The sequence below is a fragment of the Sorghum bicolor genome, chromosome 3 (assembly GCF_000003195.3).
Source record: "Sorghum bicolor cultivar BTx623 chromosome 3, Sorghum_bicolor_NCBIv3, whole genome shotgun sequence".
NCBI classification, from domain to species: domain Eukaryota; kingdom Viridiplantae; phylum Streptophyta; class Magnoliopsida; order Poales; family Poaceae; genus Sorghum; species Sorghum bicolor.
Genome location: NC_012872.2, coordinates 7,417,571 through 7,441,510, shown reverse-complemented (window position 1 = coordinate 7,441,510; position 23,940 = coordinate 7,417,571). Strand labels below are relative to the sequence as shown.

Genomic DNA, 23,940 nt, shown 5'->3' with positions numbered 1-23,940 from the left:
GTCATGGGGTGGCCCGAATCCTTGCAGCGCGCAGTGGAAGTGGAATCAAATCCGCCTGATTTTGCACACGCGATTGTTGAGCAAGGATTGAGTGACCACACGCGTGGAAATGTTGGGAACGGACACGCGATGCCCGCGGTGGCCAAGATAAGATTCGGATCCGGTGCCGGTGCCGCTGCCGCTGCCGCCTTCAGCGCCCTGATGAGAGCTTGCCAAACACACCAAGCGAGGAGCAGTTCGTTTGGGGGCCTGGTTTAGATACACCCAAAAATCTAAAACTTTACATGATTTCTCGTCACATCGAATCTTGCGGCACATGCATAAAGTATTAAATATAGATAAAAAAATAACTAATTGTACAGTTTACCTGTAAATCATGAGACGAATCTTTTAAGCCTAGTTACTCCATAATTAGACAATGTTTGTCAAATAAAAACGAAAATGCTACAGTGTCAAACCCAAAAACTTTTTGCATCTAAACAAGACCTAAGGCCTTGTTTAGTTTGCAAAATTTTTGGTTTTTGGCTACTGCAGCACTTTCGTTTTTATTTGACAAACATTGTCCAATCATAGAGTAACTAGGCTTAAAAGATTCATCTCACAAATTACAGGTAAACTGTGCAATTAGTTTTTATTTTCATCTATATTTAATGCTCCATGCATACGACCAAAGATTCGATGTGACGGGGAATCTTGAAAATTTTTGCAAACTAAACAAGGCCTTAAATAATGATCCATACACACATGCTCTAACAAGATGCAACTTGCTCCTAAACGTACACATCTTTATGTCGATTTGACATGATCTGGAGACCTCTGAAACCAACATTTGGTTGCGTTCCGGAGTCGACACATGGCAGCCAGGTTTGCACTTGGACTCCTGGTTTGCTTCCTCCAGTCCCCTCCGAAAGCGATCGCCATTTCATTCTCATTTCACTGGTGCAACAAGCAGCATGATGATAAAAGCAGGAGAGAGGGGTCTCTGGCCACCATTGAATCTTTCTTCAGCTCCTTTTTCCATCCCCCCATGCACGGATCGGATGAAACCAACAACGTCTTTTCCACTTGCCTTCCGCTCAAGTGGTTTTGATCGCAAGAGTCTAAGCCTATGCCCATAGCCATTAGGGTAGGTTACCTACGCGCGCACCTTGCGCGGGCAACGCCGACGACGCCGACGACGACGGCGGGCGACGGCGACGGCGACCATCGATCGGCATGCATATATGTGTGTGTTGGATCGATCATCAGGGACGGCATGCGTGGCAGCAGCTGAAGTGACAAGTCCATGGACGACCGTAACTTGAACACGCTACTCCTCTTGCTTATGTTTCACGGCCGGCCTTTGTTATTGTTCCAGGGTTTATGTGTCGATGATGACTATGCGGTCATGGCAGAAAATACTGTTGGTTGAACGACTGACTGATTCAGGTGATAAGCTCAAGCAAACAAGGCTAATCTGAGAGGTTTTCGGATTCGCACGTAAACATCTTGCTTCCAATAATCCAATTTGTGCCGGAGGAGCTGTTATGTTCTCAATCTCCCAAGTGGCCCAAGTCCCAACTGCGAGTATAATCACCCGACAATGGTGCCTGGGATAGGAGGTAAATCATTCTTCAAATCGCTAAGCATGAGTAAGCACCAAATGACCAGACAATGGTGCGTGTGATGATGTGATCATTGAAAGGTTGCAGCACCTCGAGAACGAACATGCCTCATCGACAATGGCGCGCTTTGTGGCAGGGCCCGCCTATCTCCCTCTGCTTTCCAGTGATTATCTAGTTGAGAGTTGCGTGCGCGGCAGCTTATTTCTCTCTAATCACAAAGCACCATGTCTTTTTGTCTACCATATAGTACTTCCGCCCTGATAAAAGAGAACGAAATTTTAGGTGTAGATACTTCTGTCCTGATATAGATGTCTTTCGGTAATGCACATACTTTTAACAATTATATATCGTGCCAAACTTTTTTTTAACCTTGACCATATATCAATATATATAAAAAACTAGTATATACAGATAACATTACAATTTACAATGGTACGTGAAGGGAGCACTTTAAAAATGTTAATTACCTCTTGTTTGGAACAACATATTTTTCATAAAAACTATATTGAAATGTCATTTTTTTATACAAATTATATTCTATTTTATCATATAGATATTATTGATGTTCTGGATGCCATGCGTGTTGAGGCGGAGAGTTTTTTCAACACAATAGTATAATGCTTTGCCAAGGCTCAACGTCATCCAAACAGTTGAAGAGAAGTGACTGCCTTACCAACATGCCGATTGTTAGGATATATGGTTTGTTCTTAGTTTATCAACAAAGACAACAGCAAATTACAAATACACCAGCTACAGTTAATTAGAGAGTGACAACAAAGCAAATCGGGTTCATTTTTCTTATTTTTAACTTGGAAACCCTAGGTAGCTAGATGAACGCCCGCGTGTTGTCACAAAAATCACATGTGAAAATATACTACTTATATTTACTAATATAAATAAATAAATATCACAATACAAGTTAGTGGATGATTTTTAGTATTATGATATGGACAACTAAATATATGTTAGTAAATAATATGGTTTGGTAATATGAATAGCTTGAATGAAGATATATAATGACATGTTTTAGTGGATATTGATGTAGACACATGACGAGATAGTTGTATGTGTTGGTAGGATGTTCTAGCGAATAATGATGTGGACACTTTGCATGACAAGATAAAATGCTAGTGAGGTTTGGATATAGATATAGATATAGATATAGATATAGATATAGATATAGATATAGATATAGATATAAATGACCAAAATGAATAAAATGATATTACTAATCAAGAATTCAGGGCCCTGTCACGAGATTCACGAAGTCACCACAGTCGTCTTGTTGTCGATGGAGACATCGTCTACCATTGAAAGCATTACATCATTAAAACCTAAAATAGACCTAGAAAAATATGAATACCCCACTACTACAAGGCAGGGATATAGTATCACTTCCTTGTAACATATTCATCAATGTGTTACAATAAACTCTCATAGTAACACAAAATAGAGTGTTACAAACAAATTGTGTTACTGACAATAATTTTAGTAACACAAAATTAATGTTACTAGCAAAATGTTACAAAAGAGCACACTATTGTAACACATAAATGGAACATATAAAATATGTTACAAATACATAACCTGTAGTAACACAAACTAATGTTACAAATCAAGTGTTACCACGATTTTTAGAGCAATTGTCCCCTACACTCTTCACTTCCCCACGCTCAGTGTGCACATGTCCCCTCGCTGTGTACCCAAACGTCCTCAAATCACGCTCTCGCTCGCTTGCTTTCCTACCACGAGAAAATTGCTTTCATAAAAAAATAGGCCTCAAAATGTTGGACGCTTTATTTTCTTGCCATTATTTATATTTTCTCTTTGTAGTATTCTCTATGTATTTTGACACTTCTATCCATCTGCTTGTTCCATTCATTTAGTTGCATATTTATGTAGCTTGTGTGCGGCAAGCAGGCAAACAAGTTGGTTTCCGTTGCCTAGGCTCACAGTGAGCAAGCTGGCAGCCACAGTTGTCATAAAAGTTGTGGAATAAGGAGCAAATAAGCTTTGGGGAATATTGAACACGATAAAAATTCTGGGCATAAAAAATCATTGGCATATGACAAAGTAATAAGCACAATAATCATGAGTTCATCTCACAAATTAGCCTAAACAAGTTTATCTCAAGAAACCATAATTTTGTTCTAAACAAGTTGCATCACATATCAAATAAATTCTGAATACATCTCATCACTGATAAAATCATTCATTCAATATTTAGCCATCTCTTTGGTGTCATCTTTGTCGGTGCTGATGCAGTAGACATCATTACAGGACTAGTGGTGTCCGTTTCTGAAGAGATGCTCTCTCCTAATAGGAACGCAAAGCCGGCTGCACAAAAGTTTGGTACGACAATTAGAAGTATTATAAAATTTATTGCATTGGAAAATTTATTAATTTTGTTACCTTGCAGTGACCCTTCCTGAACCATTGAAGAAATAAGCATGCACAATAAGAGTCACGTACTACACTTCATGAACTAAGATTGGTCATTCAATCCATTTCCACTATCATCACTAGCATCAACATCTTCACTAGCATCCACTGTGGTTCCCTCAATATCTGGCCTAGCCCATTGATATCTTACATTTGAATTATTGAACATATTTCCAAGGTGTGTGACATGGAATGGCTCATTTTCTACATCATCTTGCCATTCATCACAACCTGTGTCATATATATCTCTTGGTTTCATCTTATTGACTACATACCACCCAGGGTGTTCTTCATCTTCAGCATAAAACACCTGGTCAGCTTGGTTAGGAAAAATATACGGTTCATGAACAATATTTTCTCCTGTATGTATCAGGTGTGAGAAATTCACAAGTGTGTATCCATACTTGTCCTTCATTATTCCTCTTTTGGAAATAACATCAACCCATTCACATTTGAAAAGTACCACAGAAAATTTTCCAGAGTAGTTTAGCTCAATAATATCAATTATCCTCCCATAGTAAGTCACATCACCTAAAACTGGCTTGCCATCACTTGCACTAGCATAACTTGATTGATTTGATCGAACATCATGGGTACAGGGCTGTCGACTATCTATTCTACAAGAAAAAAGATAGCTTGGTTTTACTAGAACAAGATGCTGAAGTGATGGACATGCTTAATGAGTGTGAGAGCAAAAAGATGGTTAGCTTGTTTGTGACGAAGCAGAGACTAGCCACTTTAGTCCCTACCAAGTCCAACAAAAAACCATCCATATCTAAACCGAATAAAACTAAAGGTATTATAATGAACATATCATTTACTCTTCTATATTTACTACAAACACATGCTCATGTCTTCAGCATTTGATTAGCAGGAAGTGGAGGTACAAAGAAAAAGAAAGGATTGAAAGGATTAAATGTAATGCATACTGAAGCAATATATGCTAATGAGGTTGAGCAACCCAATGATGAGAACCAGAACACATTAGGTACAAATTAGATAGATCAATCCCATTCATATAGACTGCATGTTAACTACTTACTATCACTATTATTCTGTTTTGAATAGGTGATGGCGATGAAGTACCTAATAAGCGAAAAGGGACTGTTTTACCACATGTTTGGGATCTACCTGATGGAGATCGAATAGTAGTAAGATGTAATATGCTTGGACAACCCATTGGAAAAGAAGGTGGCCTTTTAGGCCAATTTTTAGGTACAATAGCAAGAAATGGTGGTTACTGTCCAGTTGGTGCTAAAGATTGGAGACAAGTTAAGAAAAAAAATGCAAAAACCATAATTCAATACATACAGGTTAGCTGAATTCTGCAACACATACTGTTATCAACTCAAGTATATATATGCTTGTTATCATGTCTTGAAGTCAAATTCATTCATTACTGACATTCTTTTTTAGACAAAGTTCTTGTATCCTCGGTCATGTGAGAAATGGATATTTAAATCAATTGGAAGAGATTGGAGAAAATATAAGGCAACATTAAAAAAGACACTATTTAATCCAAAGAAGAAGAAGTCTGTTTTGAAGAAGCGTTGTCCTAGTGATATTGAAGAAGATGAATGGGAGGCCCTAGTAAATTATTGGAAGTCCAGAGAAGGAAAAGTAAGGCACCAATATTTATGCAATCTGGCATCTTTACTATCCTTATCTATACTATTGACGATTCTGTATGTATAATAGTTCAATATTTATTAATTCTTGTAGGCCCTTAGTGAGAAAAACAAAATAAGTCGTGAAATGAAGAAGACAACACATACAGCGGGTACAAAGAGTTATGCTCGTTGGTCTGAGGAAATGGTGAGTCATCTTCTCTTCAAAAAATGTCTATATGGTTATTCTTACTTTTCCTTTATTTCTATTCTTTCAGAGGCAAGCTGATCCTGAAAAAAAACAGCCACATAGAGCAAAGGTTTTCCTCCGAACTCATAAGAAAAGGGCAAAAGGGAGAAATGATCCAGTGGTATGGTATATGCACATGAGAATTTCTGCAAATATAAAATTATTTGTGTATTTTAATCTGTAGATTTCTTGCTGGTAGGTTCAATTGGAAAATCTCCTTGACACACAACCAGAGTTAGCACAAAATAGTGAGGGAGGAGTTGCATGGGAAGCTGACGCATTGCATCAGGTGTTGGGAGAAGAGAAAGCTGGACAATTGCATGGCATGGGATTGCTTCCGGTTCCTAAACAAGTTTATGGTCGAAGAACACACCACTTTAAGGACATTAATATAGTTTCACTAGAAGGATCGTCATCTGATGTAGATACTCACATGCTGGAGGAGATAAGGCAACTCAAAGAGCATTCTAGAATGCAAGACAAAGTTATCGAAGAACTAAAAAACAATCAAAGACACCATGAGAACCAAGAAGCGACAATGGTAACAATGTACAGTTTTATTTTTAACTCCATATTGAATTGTTTTACTTAAAACATTTTATCTTTTCTAGGGAAATTGTGCTATGAGTGATCATAACAATTCTCAGAATCATGCGGTCAATTCTAACAGAAAGGTATTTGATATTTTTCCATGTTTTCACTTAATCTAGATTTTTTGGCTTTAATATCGTCTAAAATTTTTAGAGAGTTCAAGGTTTTGCACCCAACCAGAATGATGGATTCCTTAAATACAAGAATGATTTGGTAAAGTCACTTTCTTGTGAATTCAATACTCATTTTATCTACAAAGAATTTTTTTTATTAACTCGTGCTACCTTCTTTTTGTTTTCTCTTTACTAGAGCAAAGAGGCATGTGAATCTGAATACAGTGATAATGATGGTCTACTTTTAGCCACCATAAGTAGATTAACAAAAAAACAAAAGGTATTTATGAACAATACTTTGCTATAATTATAGTAAAATGTTTGTCTTATTATTTCAATTCTTCATTTCACATGTGTAAGGGTCATCACCGAGGGTCTGACCATCAGGAGGTGGCTCATGACAAGGCTGCATGCTACAAACGTCAAACACATAAACAACCTCCTCTAATGAAGGTAGGCGAATATAATATCACTTATTCTGGTTGCATGATCATGACATACAACTAAGGGTTGTTAGTCACTAAAGATTATGTCAAATAAATGTAGGTTGGGTCCACGGTGCTGCTAATGACTTCAAAATATCCTAATAAGGCTCATGTGGCTTATGCAACTCTCCTCAGCACCGATCCAGAAGCCATGGTTGATGGAGTTAAGATAGGAAGTCAATTCTATAGAGTGCGTATTGATCACCCTATAACAAAAGATGAGCCATTAGTAAGGCCCATGCCTGGATGCAAAAATATTGGTGATGCACATGCCAAAGGAGTCTCAATTGCTTGGCCTTCCATGTTTGTATGTTCGAACAACCTTTCTTAACTTGACATCTATGTATATAGCCTCATTTGTATTATTATAACTTATATTTTCTTTGCAGGTTCAAATGATTAATGGTTGAATGCCCACATCGATGTGTATAGAGAAAGGAAAAAGAAGGAAGGGCCTTTATGAATTCTAGCTAGTTCTTGATTTTTTTTATTTCTGGACTATGTCTTTTTCCCTACAACAATATATCGTTATGTACATATACAATGATTTGTTCTGAACAAGCACATTTGTTTGAAACCATCCTATGTTATGTGGATCTTGTTATTGATAAATGTGGTCTATGTCATTTTCCAAAGTATCATATTTGTGTGATTCTATATAATCCATGTGTCACGTGGTGTTGCAACAACATCTTCCAATTATTTTTTTTACGTTACAATTTTATCTATTGCAACCATATCCGGCATATTGCAACACTTTTCGGGTGTTGCATAAAGGTGAATCATTATAAATATGTTACAGTACACATGAAAAAGTGTTACAAAGTATATGTTACTTTGTTGTATGCTACACTCTTCCATAATATAAAAGTGTTACTAGAAATAAATAATGTGTTACAGTGGACAATCATTGTAACATTACCAAGTGTTCTAATAGTTAAATAAATGTGTTACATACTATGTGCTCTACCATGGCGTGAGTGTTACTATAGAAGAAAAAAAGTGTTACAATAAATTTTATTGTAACACTGAACAAGTGTTCTAATAGATAATTAAATGTGTTACAATAAACTAGTCTATAGTAACATAGCCTATTGGAACACAAACAAAAATGTGTTACTAAGAGAGCTAGTAACACTTTTTTCAACCTATAGTAACACAAATTGGTGTTACTATATCCCTGCCCTGTAGTAGTGCCCGTGCCAAGTCAAAGACTTGAATCCGAGTGACATGTTCCACTACAATAAACCCAATCAACTAATCTATGATCATTTTACATGCACTCCGTGTCTTACCACTGTTAAATATTGGCAAGGACAACACCTTTTGCATTGGGTTCTTGTTGGAGGTATTATTATAAACACTTTTTGCCCTTCTAGCTATTGCCTTGCATATCCAAAAACTCTTGATTTCTGGTTTGCAGCGACAACACCTTCAAACGTCGTACCTCTTAGTTGTTGGCACAAAGGTAATTGTTTTAAAAGTAAACAACATTGTGTTTGAAAGCAACTAGACCTCTGATTCAGTTTTGGTGTTTAATAATGACATAACTATTGGGTATAACAAATATTATAAATTAGGTCATAATGATGATTGATTAACAGACAATCAATAGTTTTTATACCTCTATTGATGGATTTCATTTTGGTTTTCAAAGGATGATCGACAAGTTAAGAATAGACTAGTTCTAAGTGTCGTTTGTTATTAAGAGACACTTAGAGTAATTTAGGATTTTGTTTTTTATTTGGACGTACTACAAAGAGGGTATGAACTATGGCCTTGTTTAGTTCCCAAAACATTTCTAGATTTCTCCGTCACATCGAATCTTGCGGCACATGCATGGAGCACTAAATATAGATTAAAAATAACTAATTGTATAGTTTGCCTGTAATTTGTGAGGCGAATATTTTGAACCTAGTTAGTCTATAATTGGATAATATTTACCAAATACAAATGAAAAATGCTACAGTACTCAAAACAAAAAATTTTCACCAACTGAACAAGACCTATAGCTTGACTTATGTGAGCTAGTGAGTAAGTGTGGTACATACTTGTGAGACTTAGCAATAGGTAGCTGCGAGGAAGCCCAAAAACTATTTGGAAGCAAAGTTATTCTCAAAGGTGTTTGACATGGACCTCTAGAGGCGTCCCGGAGCCAGTGCGGGCTGTGCGACCGAACTAGGCCCCCAAAATTCATGGGCCCCAAAATTTGCTAAGTATTCTAAGTATATATAATAATTTTAGGTTTATTTTAATTAGTAAATTAGTCACAGAGACTCAATAAACGCGGCCTGCTACTTTCTTCGAGAGAAAGCACATTGAGTTCATGATTGTGAATTGGAAAAGTCTATGACCGGTAATTCTTCTTCACATAAGTTTGTAACCCTTCGTGAGTTTGTGGCTTCGTCCTTTGGACTTGTTCCTTGCCCTCTGTGTTGTTCGTCGCTCAAGAGTCGAGACCTAGTAGCAATCCTAGACAGCTGGACCCAGATTAGGACGCGAGACGGAGATCATTGCCTAGTAAATTCCATGCACAATCCCTATTTTATTTAGTTAATCTTTTATACATTGTCTTTGTAGTATATTGATATTTGATATTATCTTTTTTAGATTTTGATAATAGATGTTAGACCTCCACTTATTGTTTTAAATTGAGCCTCATATTTGCCCGGGACGTCCTGTGGACCTCCATATCCTAGCAACAAGCTTGCTACTCCTTGCGTCCCAAAATAACTACTATAGAAAATAATAATCATATTTATGCCTCTAAATAAATTTATTATAAAAAATATGTCATGATCAGTTTAATGATATTTATGGTGCATTGTAAATATTAGTATTCTTATTAACATCAAATTTATATCTCTAAATAAATTCATTATAAAATATGTATCATGATTAATTACTAGTTATCATACATCATGAATAAGATGTGCTATTATTTTGAGACCGAGAGTATCTGCTAAACACATGTGGACGCCCTTAAGCAACAGCTGACATTCCGTTCGCTGCAAATCAGCTGGGTCCACTTATCAGTGATTGATGTATGGGCACAGAGTCTATAAAGGAGGAAAAGGTTCGGTCATCGGGGGTATGCACTGGACATGCCACTCAATGCATGCAGAGCTGCTCACAGCTGCCACTGCTCACTCCCCGCCATTACTCGTATTCACTACTACCACAGCAGCAGCACCTCTCTCTCTCTAGGCATCTCCTCCTCACTGTCTTGCATTTCATAGTTCACACAGTTCACGCTGCAGGGCAGTGGCCATAGAGAGTAGAGCTGTACAAAGGGGTGAGCTCGTGAGGGAGTGAGGAAAAAACCAACGGAGCACAACGGAAATGCTGTCATTTTCTCGCTCGGCCATCCTCTCCTACCTACTGTGGTGCCTTTTATTTCTCACCTTGGCAAGCAGCAATGGCGTGGTCGCCACAGCAAAGCCGAAGGTTGGGTACGGGTACAAGCTGGTCTCCCTTGTTCAGCTGCCCAACGGCGGAGGCCTTGTGGGCTACCTGCAGGTGAAGCAGTGCACCTCCACTTACGGTCCTGACATCCCTCGCCTCAGGCTCTTTGTTAAGTAAGAACTTGCTTCTCCTCTCCTCACCAAGCAGCAAATCAGTAGCTCCTGTTCTTCGTTCTTTTTTCCCCACGCGGTTGTTCTAGTCTGAAGTGTTGACACACATCGATCCCTGTAGTACTTTCGAGGAGAATGTTAGTTGCTGTAATAATCAATTCGTTAAATTCTTCAAGACAAATCGATTTAAGATTTACGGCTAGTAGAGCAGAAGGAATTGTTGAGAACATTTTAAGATTGAACTGCAATCAATAGTGTTCCATTCTTCCCCTGAGGTCATGTTTTAATAGTTGACAATGAGTTCATCTGCATATGGTCCCAAGTATGACCATGAGGTCGATATTTTACTGCTTTTACACAGAATGTTCACCTTCATAGACTCCAAATCATGATTTTTCCCAAGTATTCTAAGACTTTCAATCATGTAGGCTTGTAGAGTATGCCTCAACTTTGCGATGATGGCTTAAAAAATTACCTGAGGTAATCTTCTAATGGTGGAATGCTATGCAGGCACGAGACCAGGGACAGGGTGCGCGTGCAGATCACCGCTGCAGATAAGCAGAGGTGGGAGGTCCCCTACAACCTGCTCCCAAGGGAGCCAGCGCCACCCGTGACCGGCAGCAAGGTCACGGGCGCGCCCTTCACGGGCGCCGAGTACCCCGGCGAGGAGCTGGTGTTCACCTATGGCCGCGACCCGTTCTGGTTCGCGGTGCACCGCCGGTCCACGAGGCAGCCGCTGTTCAACACCAGCGCCGGCGTGCTGGTCTTCAAGGACCAGTACCTGGAGGTGTCCACGGCGCTGCCCAAGGACGCCGCCCTGTACGGGCTCGGCGAGAACACGCAGCCCGGGGGTATCAGGCTGCGGCCCAACGACCCTTACACCATCTACACCACGGACATCTCCGCCATCAACCTCAACACCGACCTCTACGGCTCGCACCCGGTGTACATGGACCTCCGGAGCCTCGGCGGCCGCGGCGTCGCGCACGCCGTGCTGCTGCTCAACAGCAATGGCATGGACGTGTTCTACAGGGGGACGTCGCTGACATACAAGGTCATCGGAGGTCTTCTCGACTTCTACTTCTTCGCCGGGCCGACGCCGTTGGCCATCGTGGATCAGTACACTTCGATGATCGGCCGTCCCGCGCCCATGCCATACTGGGCATTTGGTAAGGACTGCCTTTTTCAGAGTATATTTTTGTGCTGTCCTTTACTCATTGTCAAATTGGACAGATACATCATTTGCTTAAGTTATGGTTTGCTAAATTCCTGATTGGCACAATCATTTGGTTAAGCTATGATTGAGATTGACTGACAATTTATAGTTTTATCTGATACCATGGATGGATACTTATGCCTTGTTTAGTTCACTCCCAAATCCAAAAACTTTTCAAGATTCCCCGTCACATCAAATCTTGTGGCACATGCATAAAACACTAAATATAGAAGAAAACAAAAACTAATTGCACAGTTTATCTGTAAATTACGAGACAAATCTTTTGAGCCTAGTTAGTTTATGATTGGACAATATTTGCCACAAACAAACGAAAATGCTACAGTACCAAAATCCGAAAAGATTTCGGAACTAAACAAGGCCTTAATTGTTGCCTGATTAGTTTGATCCATTCAGTCATATTTTGTCTGATCCATGGCTAGCCCTTTCAGGTTGACTAATGAGATGTAGCCTTCTCTGACTCCATGGATGCCATACTCCGGCACACACTAATGTAGATCTTTGGTGACAGATAGGGCAGTTTATTTGCTGAGCATGCCAGTACTATTATAACTAGTTCCCAATTGCATCATGTGAATTCTTTGCTAAAAAAATAAAGTCATGTAGAGTCTCTTTGGTATAAATCAGAATTTTTCCCATGTCGTGGACATCATGGCATAATCCAGTATAGTACCTTTCAGTTTATCAGTATCGCAAATATCCCCTTGAAGCACTTCCGGTAACCATGCAAATTAGACAACTAAGTGCGACTGGTTAAGTTCTGTGCAAAGTAAATGCTGTGGATATGCATGCAGTGTGCAGACTGCAAGTAGATGGAGCAGCTTTGTTCTGAAGAAGTTCAGAACTCTGAGAAAAGCGTTATGCATCATTTGGGTTTTTTTTCATACAACATGTTCAGTGCTGTTGCTTTTGCTCATTAATTGCTTTCAGTACATGAAACTACATGAAATGGGCATGTTCTTTGTTCTGAATAACACAGTATACAAATTATTAACTATTTTGCTACAAACATTCATCGCTCAGAGTGATTAATGCAATGGATGAGCATTGTCACCCTGGCACACACTGATTTAGTTTCAGGGCTGACAGTGATAAGCATACAATGTGTCTTATTCCCAGTAGATTAGTATTCTACGGATGTGTGAAATTCCTTTCACCGGGGGAAAAAATGCAGTTTGCTTGATCTACCTGTCGAACAAAATACTGAAACTTTTGTTCACTAGTGTTTGTAGGCTTGTACACCATGATAATTACAAAATCTGGCATCTTGATGTGCCTTGCTGGAAGCTTGGAAGCTGGAATTTACTTGTATTATCATTCTTTAGGAAATTGCAAGTCGACCTCTTTATCAACTATCAAACAATATAGCTTCCCAATCCCAAATGCAGCTTCCCATTACAAGATAGTGTGTCAGTTAGTTTCACCGGCTAGTGAGGCCATGTTACCTATAAGGATAAGGCCTTCCATGTGCTCTGTACTGAACTTTCCCAATTCATGGACCACCATGAAAATTGATGATCAGAACCCTGAGAAATAACTCACACTACAATCAATTTTGCCAATGCACATGCCTGTCTTGAATTTCTTGCTGTACTTGTTGACCAGTTACTATTACTATTTTCTTGCTTTTGTCAGTACAATAGAGTGAAGTGTGAAAGTGAATGTGATTCACGGTTGCAATTCATGAACAATTTTGCTGTTCTCATTCCAATTTTAGACACTGCATGATTTCCATTTCCTGTATGAAATAGTATGTGGCTGCTTTATCAAGAAATTGAAACTTGCTGCCTGAATACTATGCATAAATTCTTGTACCGTGAAACCCTAAAACTCTCTGAATACTCCATGTGCTTGTTTTTTTTTTTCGTACAGCATGTTCAGTGCTATTGCTATTTACCAATTATTTGCTTTCAGTACATGAAACTACATCAAACGCGCATGTTGTTTTTTCCTGTGAATAACATAGTCTACAAATTATGAATTGTTTTGCTACAAATGTTCATTGCTTCCAGTCTCCAGAGTGACTAATGCATTGGGTGAAGCATTGTCACCCTATTACACACACTGATTTAGCTTTGGAGGATACAGCGATAAGCGTATAATGTCTTATTCCCCAGTAGGTTAGAATTCCACTGAGGTGTGAAATTCCTTCCATCAGAAAAAAAAATGCAGTTTGCTTGGTCTTCCTGCCAAATAAAATACTGAATCTTTTGTTCACCAGTGTTTGTAGCCTTGTACATCAACAAAATCTGGCATCGTGATGTGCCTTGCTGGAAGCCTGGGAAGTGGGAACTGGAATTTACTTGTATTATCATCCTTCATGAAATTGCAAGTTGATCTCTGTATCAACCATCCAACATGTAATAACTTCCCAAATGAAGCTTCCCTTTTTACGAAATAGTGTCAGTTAGTTTCACCCGCTAGGGATGCCATGTGACCAATAAGGGTAAGGCCTTCCATGTGCTCTGTACTGATCTTGTCCAGTTCATGGACCACCTAGAAAATTGATGATCAGAACCCTGAGAAATAAGTCGCACTACAGTTAATTTAGCCCATGCAAATGCGCATATTGAATTTGTTGCCGTACTAGGTGACCAGTTACAGTTACCATTTTCTTAATTTTGTCAGTACAATATAGTACAAGTGTGAAAGTGAATGTGATTCACATATGCAATTCATGAGCATTTTTGCTGTTCTCATTCCAATACTAGACAATGCATGATTTCCATTTCCTGCACGAAATAGTATGTAGCTGCTTTATCAAGAAACTGAAACTTGCTGCCTGCATCATGTTCTTACTATGCATAAATTCTTGTACCATGAAATTTGTCAACTCTCTGAATACTCCATGTGCTTGTCTTTCAGGGTTCCACCAATGTAGGTGGGGGTACAAGAACCTTTCAGTGGTAGAGGGCGTTGTGGAGGGTTATCGGAATGCCCAGATACCGCTGGACGTGATCTGGAATGATGATGACCACATGGATGCCGCTAAGGACTTCACACTTGATCCGGTCAACTACCCACGCCCCAAACTGCTGGCATTCCTTGACAAGATCCATGCGCAAGGGATGAAGTACATTGTCCTCATCGACCCTGGCATTGCTGTGAACAGCTCCTATGGCGTCTACCAGCGTGGCATGGAACGTGACATCTTCATCAAACTGGATGGGGAGCCATACCTCGCCCAGGTGTGGCCTGGTCCTGTCTACTTCCCAGACTTTCTCAACCCGAACGGCGCGTCATGGTGGATCGACGAGGTGCGGAGGTTTCATGATTTGGTCCCGGTGGATGGGCTCTGGATTGACATGAACGAGGCCTCCAACTTCTGCACGGGCAAGTGCACAATCCCAAAGACACACCAGTGCCCTATTCCTGACTCCAAGACACCATGGGTCTGCTGTTTGGATTGCAAGAACCTTACAAACACAAGGTGGGATGAGCCGCCATACAAGATCAATGCCTCTGGGCAGACTGCTCGTCTCGGCTTCAACACCATTGCAACCAGTGCTACACACTACAATGGCATCCTGGAGTACAACGCACACAGTCTGTATGGCTTCTCGCAGGCCATTGCCACGCATAAGGCGCTGCAAGGGCTGCAGGGGAAGAGGCCGTTCATTCTGACCCGCTCCACGTTCGTCGGCTCGGGGGCATACGCCGCGCACTGGACCGGCGACAACAAGGGCACTTGGGAAAATCTCCGCTATTCCATCTCAACGATGCTCAACTTTGGCATCTTCGGCATGCCAATGGTTGGCTCTGACATCTGTGGCTTCTACCCGGCGCCGACTGAGGAGCTCTGCAACAGGTGGATTGAGCTCGGGGCCTTCTACCCGTTCTCCAGGGACCATGCCAACTTCGCGTCACCGAGGCAGGAGCTCTACGTCTGGGAGTCCGTGGCGAAGTCGGCACGGAACGCGCTCGGCATGCGGTACAAGCTGCTCCCCTACCTGTACACGCTCAGCTACCAGGCGCACCTGACCGGGGCACCCGTGGCGCGCCCGGTGTTCTTCTCCTTCCCCGACTTCACGCCGTGCTACGGGCTGAGCACACAGTTCCTGCTCGGCGCCAGCGTCATGGTGTCCCCAGTCCTCGAGCAGGGCGCCACTTCGGTGAGCGCCATGTTCCCACCGGGCACCTGGTACAACCTGTTCGACATGAGGAAGGTGGTGGTGTCCAAGAGCAGCGCCCCCGTGACGCTGGAGGCGCCGCTGAACGAGATCAACGTGCACGTGTTCCAGAACACGATCCTGCCGATGCAGCGCGGCGGGTTCGTCTCCAAGGACGCCCGGGCGACGCCGTTCACGCTCGTGGTCGCGTTCCCGTTCGGGGCGACGCAGGCGGACGCGGAGGGCGCGGTGTACGTGGACGACGACGAGCGGCCGGAGATGGTGCTCGCGGAAGGGCAGGCGACGTACGCGCGCTTCCACGCGAGCGTGCGCGGCAAGGCCGTGACGGTGCGGTCGGAGGTGCTGATGGGAAGCTACAGCCTGCACAAGGGGCTGGTCATCGAGAAGCTGTCGGTGCTGGGTCTGGAGGGCACCGGCAAGGACCTCGCCATCCAGGTGGACGGCACGGACGCCACCACCGCCGTCGCGACGTCGAGCCCTTACTTCGCGGCAGGTGGCAACGCGAAGCTGCATGGGGAAGAAGGCGTCGAGGATAGCAACAAGAGCGTCATGGTGGAGGTCGGCGGGCTGGCATTGCCGCTGGGGAAGAGCTTCACCATGACCTGGAACATGCGGATCGAAGCATAGGTCAAGTGGTGATGTGCTTCCATCTCCATGAATTCGCTTAAGACGTGTTCTATTTGTGTCATCCGGGAGTGCTCTGTGCAAGGAGCAGAGTACACAGAGAATCTTCCTAAGCATTGTTGCAATAAAAGATTGAGTCTTTAGCGTTGGAGTTGGGCCTTTTTAGGTGGACTAAACTAAAATTTAGTTCATGTTTTGGATGCCAATTAGAGGGTTTAAACATGAACTCATTATGGTCTAATAGAAACTAATACTCCCTCCATCCCAAATTGTAAGTCATTCTAAGAATCTTGGAAAGTCAAACTTTTCTAAGTTTGACCAAATTTATAGGATAAAATAATAATTATTATTATGATATCAACTAAGTATCATTAGATTCTTCCTTAATTATATTTTCATAATATATTCACTTTACGTTACAAATCTTAGTATTTTTCTATATAAATTTGGTCAAACATGAAAATGCTTTGACTCTCTAAAAATCTTGGAATGACTTACAATTTGGGATGTAGGGAGTAGATGCTAATAATTGATAAGTATAGAACATATTATTAAAAAAAAATAGTACAAATTTAGCCTACTATTCAATGACGGGCTAAACTTCTAAGGAGGCCCTTATGACGAATGAACACGGTACGAAATGAGATGGAACAATCTTGAGCTGGAGTGATCATTGTCGCGACAAATGTTTTTGACATTTAAGTTTACCTATTGTCACATTGTCGTTCCTCAAGTCTTTTCAGTCTGCCATTTCTTTCTCCAAAAATAATTATCGTTCCCAATTCCAGAGAACCAAATTTGACTAAATATATATTTAAAAAAATTAATATGTATGATACATATTCTTGAAAAGATCTTTAAATTTATATTTTTAATAAATTTATTTGGAGATACAAACCTTATACGTATTTTTTCTATAAATAAAAGGTTCATGCGATTTTAGGGCCCATGCCAAACACAGGGCCCATTCATGAATACAATGGGCTGTGGATCTAGAAGTCGGTTAGTGCCCAAACGTAAAATTCACCAAAGGCTTGTGCGTAGCTCTAATTCACCATTTAAAGCCGGTACTATAATAGACTTTTAGCTAAGCTAATGCGGATATTAAGAAGAGAAAACAAGAGACATGATAGCTTAGCTCTCATGCAAGCATAAAGCTAGGCACAAATACATAGTTAGTGGTGGATTTAAATGCAAGTGTTGTAAATAGAAATAGGAAAAAAAATTATCTTAGACCATAATGAGTTCATGTTTAAACCCTCTAATAAGTTCATGTATAACTTGGCTTTAATCACTTGCCTTATAGTCTAGAACTTAGCTTTAATTGACCTTGCTTTTGGTAGTGTTTTTTTTTCTTCTAAAAATATCAACTAGCATTATTTTTAATCATGACTTATTAGTCCAACAAACTAAAATTTTTGTCTTTATCTCCCGGTGATAGGTTCAACGACAACGAGAGGATGCTGATTGCTTGCATAGCCAACTGCTCCATCTCTTCACTGCCGCCTCTGCCCGAAAACGACGTGGTGTTCGGCGCCGAACGAGAACGCCGCTCCGTCATGTCACGTCGCGCTCAGCCTCGCGGTGCAAGGGCACGGTCCCCGAGGTCTGGGCGGGTCAGAGTCGTCGAGCGCCACGCGACGGGGACAGGCCAGATCGCGGCCACCCCGGTGTGTCCGAACCTTTTCGTGGCGCTCGAGGCGCCGACTCCGCCCACGAGGCGCACGGCCCGGGCATTTGCCGACGCAGCACGGGCACGGCCTTGGCCACATCCCGTCGCGACGTGGGCAGCCCCGTTTCGCTTCCCGCTACGGGCGTCCCGCGCTCCGGGCTCTTCGTGCTCGTTGCCAGAACACGATTACCAGGGCCACGATTGCCCCCTGGGCGCGAGCGTGCACCCCGCTACGGCGCAGCGCAGGGCCGGCCGGCGGGAAGCGCGCCGAAAAGCCATCATCACGCGCAGAATCCGTGCAGTTCTCTGCCGTTCCCTCTGCGGCGAAACGTCCTCCTTTCCCACGGTCACGTCGCGTGAGGTGGGCCGGGACCCTACACGAGGTGACTGCAGTGCGCGGCGACGGGAGCCCCGCGCGTCGAGGGCCCTTCTGACAAGAAAGGACGGCGCCGTACCGCCATGAAATCGAGCGGAGTCAGGCGGGCCCGCCTGCTGCTTCCGGCGAGCTGGCCGTCACCGCGTCCGCGTGCCGCACCTGACCCAGCAACAGAGCAGCACAGCCTTCGTCTCCGCGATCGAGATCCGAGGCCGACGACCAGACCCATCAACGCATTGCTTCAAAAGCGGTGCAACTGCCTGCGGAAACCGATCTTTACAGCCTGTTGCATTGGCGTGGTGTGGCACGTACGGTACTTGTTTATTTGTCGCAGCAGGAGGCGTCCTGTTTTTACCGCGGGGAGAACGGGCAACAAGAAGATTTACGGCTACAGTAAATCCCTCGTCAATCAACCCCATGCAAAACAAAAGACTGGACGGTGGACGTATTACTAGGGCCTGCAGTTTTCTTCCTTCTGACGATGTCCGGGCGTAAACGATGGTGATCCGTCTTTTCGATCCTGGCAGAGCCGGCTTCACATGTGGTGAGGCGGTCGGCCTGTCCGTCCGTGCAATCTCGTGCATCGTGGCGTGTGTGCCGGCGGGTCGTCCCGTCGCCATCTCAAATCTCAGAATCCCTGGCTGTTGTCGCCTGGCCGTGGTCCCGTGGCGGTCAGTGTCGCCGAGGGTACCGGCGGCGGCCGGCGCACGAGAAGCATGGCGCCAAACCCAACCGATCGCATGGCTCCCCACCGCCCACGTCCCCTGCCCTTGCCGACTGCCGCGGCCGCGCGCACGCTGGCTTCTCGTAGGACGCAATCCAATCCAATCCAATCCGCCCGCACCCGTCACGTGACCCTGATCCATGGTCCACCGTGCCAGCCGAGAAAACTTTAGCGTGCACGCACGCCCGACCGCGCCAACCGGCCGCGGCTGTCGTCCGTCGCCGCGCTGGAGCGCCCGTGGGCTGCCTGCCTGCCCGGCCGCCCCGCCGGCTGTCCGTGCCCACCAACAGTCCAGCCCCACCCCACCCCACCCCACCCACGGCGGCCGGCAGTCGCGGATCGCATGGACCGCGCGCGCGCGCGCTCACCAGTCACCACTCACTAGTAGTAGTAGGTACTACCTGACTGACAGTGGGGCGCGCGGTACGTGCCGGGGATTTCCTTTTCGAAGCCGGACGGCCGTGGCAGGCAGCTGGACAGCGCCGTTTATGGTGGCTTGCGCTGGCACGGCGCGCCGAACGGGCGTCCGTATCGTACTACCAGCCTGCCGACACTGCGGATTCGTCGTGGAGCCGCAGTCGATCTTTGGGCTCACGGCAGTGGGCGTGCCCGGCGTCTCGCGGATATGATGCAGTGGGATATGGACAAGGATGGATGGATGGATGTCGACCGTGTCATGCGTACACCTTCGAAAGATCAGTTTCCGGTGCCGCCCTAGGATTTTTATCGTTTGCTGAATTTTCTTATCAGAAGGATCGGTCCTTGAAAGAGAAGCCGATGTGATACCAGTAAATCGACATGCTGTTCTGATATGCTAGTTGTTTGTTTCAGGCTTTTTTTTGCCCCCGAGCATGATTTCTTACAGCCCCCGGCAGTAGGTATGGTATTATGGTCCTATTTTCGCTGCTGAATATAAGCATGGAAATTAGGAGTAGCTGGAAAAAGGCTGCGCAATCTCCAGCTGCTAATGATTGGCAACAACAGCTCTTCGGACAAGAACCGAACAAACGACCGAATCATCAGTGACCGACCGAACGACCGACCGTTCCATCTCTCTCCCCTCACCCCACCCCACCGGGCCACCATAGCTCCAGCTGCCAATCTGGTGGTAGAGTACGTTTTGTTTAGGTCTTGTTTAGTTCCTAAAATTTTTGCAAAACACGTACGGTAGCACTTTTGTTTGTTTGTGACAAATATTGTCCAATCATGGACTAACTAGGCTCAAAAGATTTATCTCATCAATTCCGACCAAACTATATAATTAGTTTTTATTTTCGTCTATATATAATACTCCATACATGCGTCTAAAGATTCGATGTGACGGAGAATTTAAAAAAAATTTACAAAATTTTTTTGGAACTAAACAAGGCCTCAGTGAATTGCAAGTCAAACGATCATGAGCCAGCCCTAGCGGGTCCGTAAAAGCGAAAGCGGGGGGCACGCGATGGTCTCATGGATTGCGCATGCGAGTGCGGCCGCCTACGGCCTCTGCGGCTCTGCCCATAAACGAGCCAGCATGCGACGGCGAACGAGCTAGGAACCGAGACATCCATAATGCTGTGCGGCGTGCGTGGCTTCGGGCAGATCAAGTGCAGTAGCGTAGCGGCGTCCTTTCCCAGTGCCGTTCGCCGCACCGTGTTCTCCCCAGCCCTGTATGGCAGCCGCTTACACTGCTTGGCTCCGACACTAAGGTGTAAGGCCTTGCTTACTTTCATTTTAGAATCCAAAATTTTTCAAGATTCTTCATCATATCAAATTTTAAGACGCATGCATAAAGTATTAAATATAGATGAAAATAAAAAATAATTGCAAAGTTTAATTAAAATTTACGAGACGAATCTTTTAATTTAATTAATCTATAGTTAGATAATAATTAACACAAATAAACGAAAATGCTATAGTGTCGCGAAATTTTTCTAACTAAATACGGCCGAGCATCTCCAACAACTTGTTAAAGTTCACTTGTCAAATCTTTAGTTACAGCAAGTTGCTAAATTGTTTAGCAAAAGAAAAAAAGATGTGTCTTCAATAAGTTGCTATTCTCACTTGGTAAAAATAGAGGATCACAGATGTGACCCGCTCACTTGGTAAAAGAATATGTGTCTCCAACAAGTTGTGCTCGAGATAACAACTTGGGATAGCAACTTGATAAATCTCGACAGTAGAAACCTCTGGATAGCAACTTGGAAAATTTAGCAAGTTGAGATAAAGAGTTGTTGGAGGAGGATTTTTATGCTTTTAACAAATTTGGTTGAATGAAATACTAAGTTGTTGGAAATGCTACGAGGGAAACACACACGGAGCGTTGCGTCGTGGTGAACAGGCAGTGGCTTACCGTGGAGCTTGGGATCATGAGTTTGCAAAGGCGACAAGACCGCGTGCGCGTGGTACAGCTACAGTAACCGCTGGCAGTACGAGCTCGTGTCACGTCACGGCGGCAGCGTGCGTTGCCACGAACGCTACAGCACCCGACCGTGATTGATCGGGCGTCCGGGCCGGGGCGGGCGCGTCGCAACAGGCAGCTAGTAGTAGCTCATAGGAGTACTCCTACTCCTCGTCACGTCACTCCAGAAGAGAATCCGAGGAAATCCGCCTCTGTTCCCTCGTACGTGCTCCGTCGAAAAGCACGCTAAGCTTCGGCAGTCGTACATGCACGCGTGCTGCAACAGCGTTGCGCCATGGCTACGTGCCGCCCGTCGATCCGACCGTGCACCGTCTTTTCTGCAACCACGGAACGTACCGGTGATCGGCACTGCGGCAAGACGCGAGCACAGCGCCTCCTTCGGCCCATACCGCCGGTGCGTGCTCTGGTCCTGAAACCATAGTGAGGTCACGTTTAGATTGGAGATGAAAATTTTTTTAAGTGTCACATCGGATACGTCTGAATAAGTTTTTAGAGACTAATAAAAAAACAAATTACATAGCTAGTCTAGAAACTCCAAGACAAATCTATTAAGCATAATTAATTTGTCATTAGTATATGTGGGTTACTGTAACACTTAAGGCTAATTATAGACTAATTAGGCTTAAAAGATTTATCTCGCGATTTTCAACCAAACTGTGTAATTATTTTATTTTTTATCAACATTTAATGTTTCATTTATGTGTCCAAAGATTCGATGTGACGGACAAAAATTTTTGTGGGGGTGGAGGGGGGAACTAAACAGGGCCTGAGTACTACCGGTGATGATGGGGATTAGAGACGGCCAATTAGATGAGAGTGAGCAGCGGAGCACTAAAACCATAGACAGAGCGCGGGCAATTCTGGATGAGTATCTAGAATCTGGATAAAAATAATCGCGGATGATACTTAGATGTTTGTGTAAAAATGTTAGAATCCGGTAAAATTCAAGGGTGTTTGATAAGATTCTTAGATTTTTATGATTTTTTCTATCCAGATTTTTTAAATCCGTATGGATCCAAACGCTGCCTTGTTCGGTATGCCTAGTATCACAAAACAAACTCTGCCTATATATTACAGAAAACTTGACGATATTTTTGCTATAAACGACAAAAAACGACAGGACACGTAAAGGAGGGGAGGCCATTCTTTTAGGCCCATCATCTAAGGGACAATTAGTTGCCAAAACTTGGGCGTTCAAAGAAAAAATAACTGATTTGGTGCTCGACGACAAAGAATCCAAATTTGCTCTTTTTTCATTGGGGGTGCGGACAACCTGAATTTGTTGACCGCCTACGATTATATAATGTTTGTTTTCGAGTGAAACATATATTTGGATGAAATTGTGCTTGTATTATTAATATATGCACAAATTTATCGCTTTAAATAAATTTATTATAAAAATATATTGTTTCTACAATCTTGTATTCTTTTACGGGGTACGAGCATTAATATTAATATATTTACATATATTTATTTAGGTGAAGCAAAAAAAACTAACTCCTTTAAGGCCTTGTTTAGTTTACCCCGAAAATTAAAAAGTTTTAAAGATTCTCTGTCACATCGAATCTTACGGCAAATGCATGAAGCATTAAATATAAACGAAAACAAAAACTAAGTACACGGTTTAACTATAAATCGCGAGACGAATTTTTTGACCATAGTTAATCTATAATTGGACAATATTTATTAAAAAAAATAAAAGTGCTACCGTAGCGAAATTCAAAATTTTTTCACATCTAAACAAGACCTAGAATGATATCCAGAATCTTTTAGAACCGAGGAAATACTAAGGCCTTGTTTGGCTGAGGAAGTAAAAAAAATGTTATTGTATTACTTTTGTCTATATTTGGTCATTATTATTTAACTATAAATTAAATAGACTTAAAAATTTATATATAAACTGTATAATTAATTATTTTCCAAGATCTACAAGAAATCTTAAAAAATTGGCTTTTGGGTGGAACGCCTAGTAAAATATCGAAACAGAATTCCAGCAGTGCACTGTGCACAAAGCCTCGGAGGGCACTCCCATTATCTGGGCACTTGCATATTCCACCGAGGAACCCGTGAAGAAACAAACATGGACACACACAACACACAAACGAGGAC

At 42.8% G+C, this 23,940-nt stretch overlaps 2 protein-coding genes and 1 long non-coding RNA gene across 3 annotated transcripts; 2 read left to right on the top strand and 1 right to left on the bottom strand.

Annotated features, from left to right (window-relative positions):
• Nucleotides 3,682–4,126, bottom strand: LOC110434193. The gene is made up of 2 exons (XR_002451669.1): nucleotides 4,017–4,126; nucleotides 3,682–3,941 (listed from the first exon to the last, which is right to left on the bottom strand). It is a non-coding gene; the product is annotated as an uncharacterized LOC110434193 (long non-coding RNA).
• On the top strand, nucleotides 6,941–7,703 carry LOC110433398. The gene is made up of 3 exons (XM_021455416.1): nucleotides 6,941–7,060; nucleotides 7,154–7,399; nucleotides 7,482–7,703. The coding sequence occupies exons 1-3, from the start codon at nucleotides 6,959–6,961 to the stop codon at nucleotides 7,500–7,502; spliced, it is 369 nt and encodes a 122-aa protein (XP_021311091.1). The 5' UTR covers nucleotides 6,941–6,958; the 3' UTR covers nucleotides 7,503–7,703.
• On the top strand, nucleotides 10,175–16,917 carry LOC8073357 (alpha-xylosidase 1). Its single transcript, XM_002457389.2, has 3 exons — nucleotides 10,175–10,670; nucleotides 11,178–11,836; nucleotides 14,767–16,917. Exons 1-3 carry the CDS (start codon nucleotides 10,435–10,437, stop codon nucleotides 16,656–16,658), a joined length of 2,787 nt encoding a protein of 928 aa, XP_002457434.1. The 5' UTR covers nucleotides 10,175–10,434; the 3' UTR covers nucleotides 16,659–16,917.

Excerpts from the sequence above, each read along its gene's own strand:
- LOC110433398 (XM_021455416.1), top strand. The coding sequence starts at position 6,959 with ATGTGTAAGGGTCATCACCGAGGGTCTGACCATCAGGAGGTGGCTCAT. Across the intron at positions 7,061-7,153 it reads AACAACCTCCTCTAATGAAG|GTTGGGTCCACGGTGCTGCT; the intron begins GTAGGCGAATAT and ends AAATAAATGTAG. Across the intron at positions 7,400-7,481 it reads TTGCTTGGCCTTCCATGTTT|GTTCAAATGATTAATGGTTG; the intron begins GTATGTTCGAAC and ends TTTTCTTTGCAG.
- LOC8073357 (XM_002457389.2), top strand. The coding sequence starts at position 10,435 with ATGCTGTCATTTTCTCGCTCGGCCATCCTCTCCTACCTACTGTGGTGC. Across the intron at positions 10,671-11,177 it reads CGCCTCAGGCTCTTTGTTAA|GCACGAGACCAGGGACAGGG; the intron begins GTAAGAACTTGC and ends AATGCTATGCAG. Across the intron at positions 11,837-14,766 it reads CATGCCATACTGGGCATTTG|GGTTCCACCAATGTAGGTGG; the intron begins GTAAGGACTGCC and ends CTTGTCTTTCAG.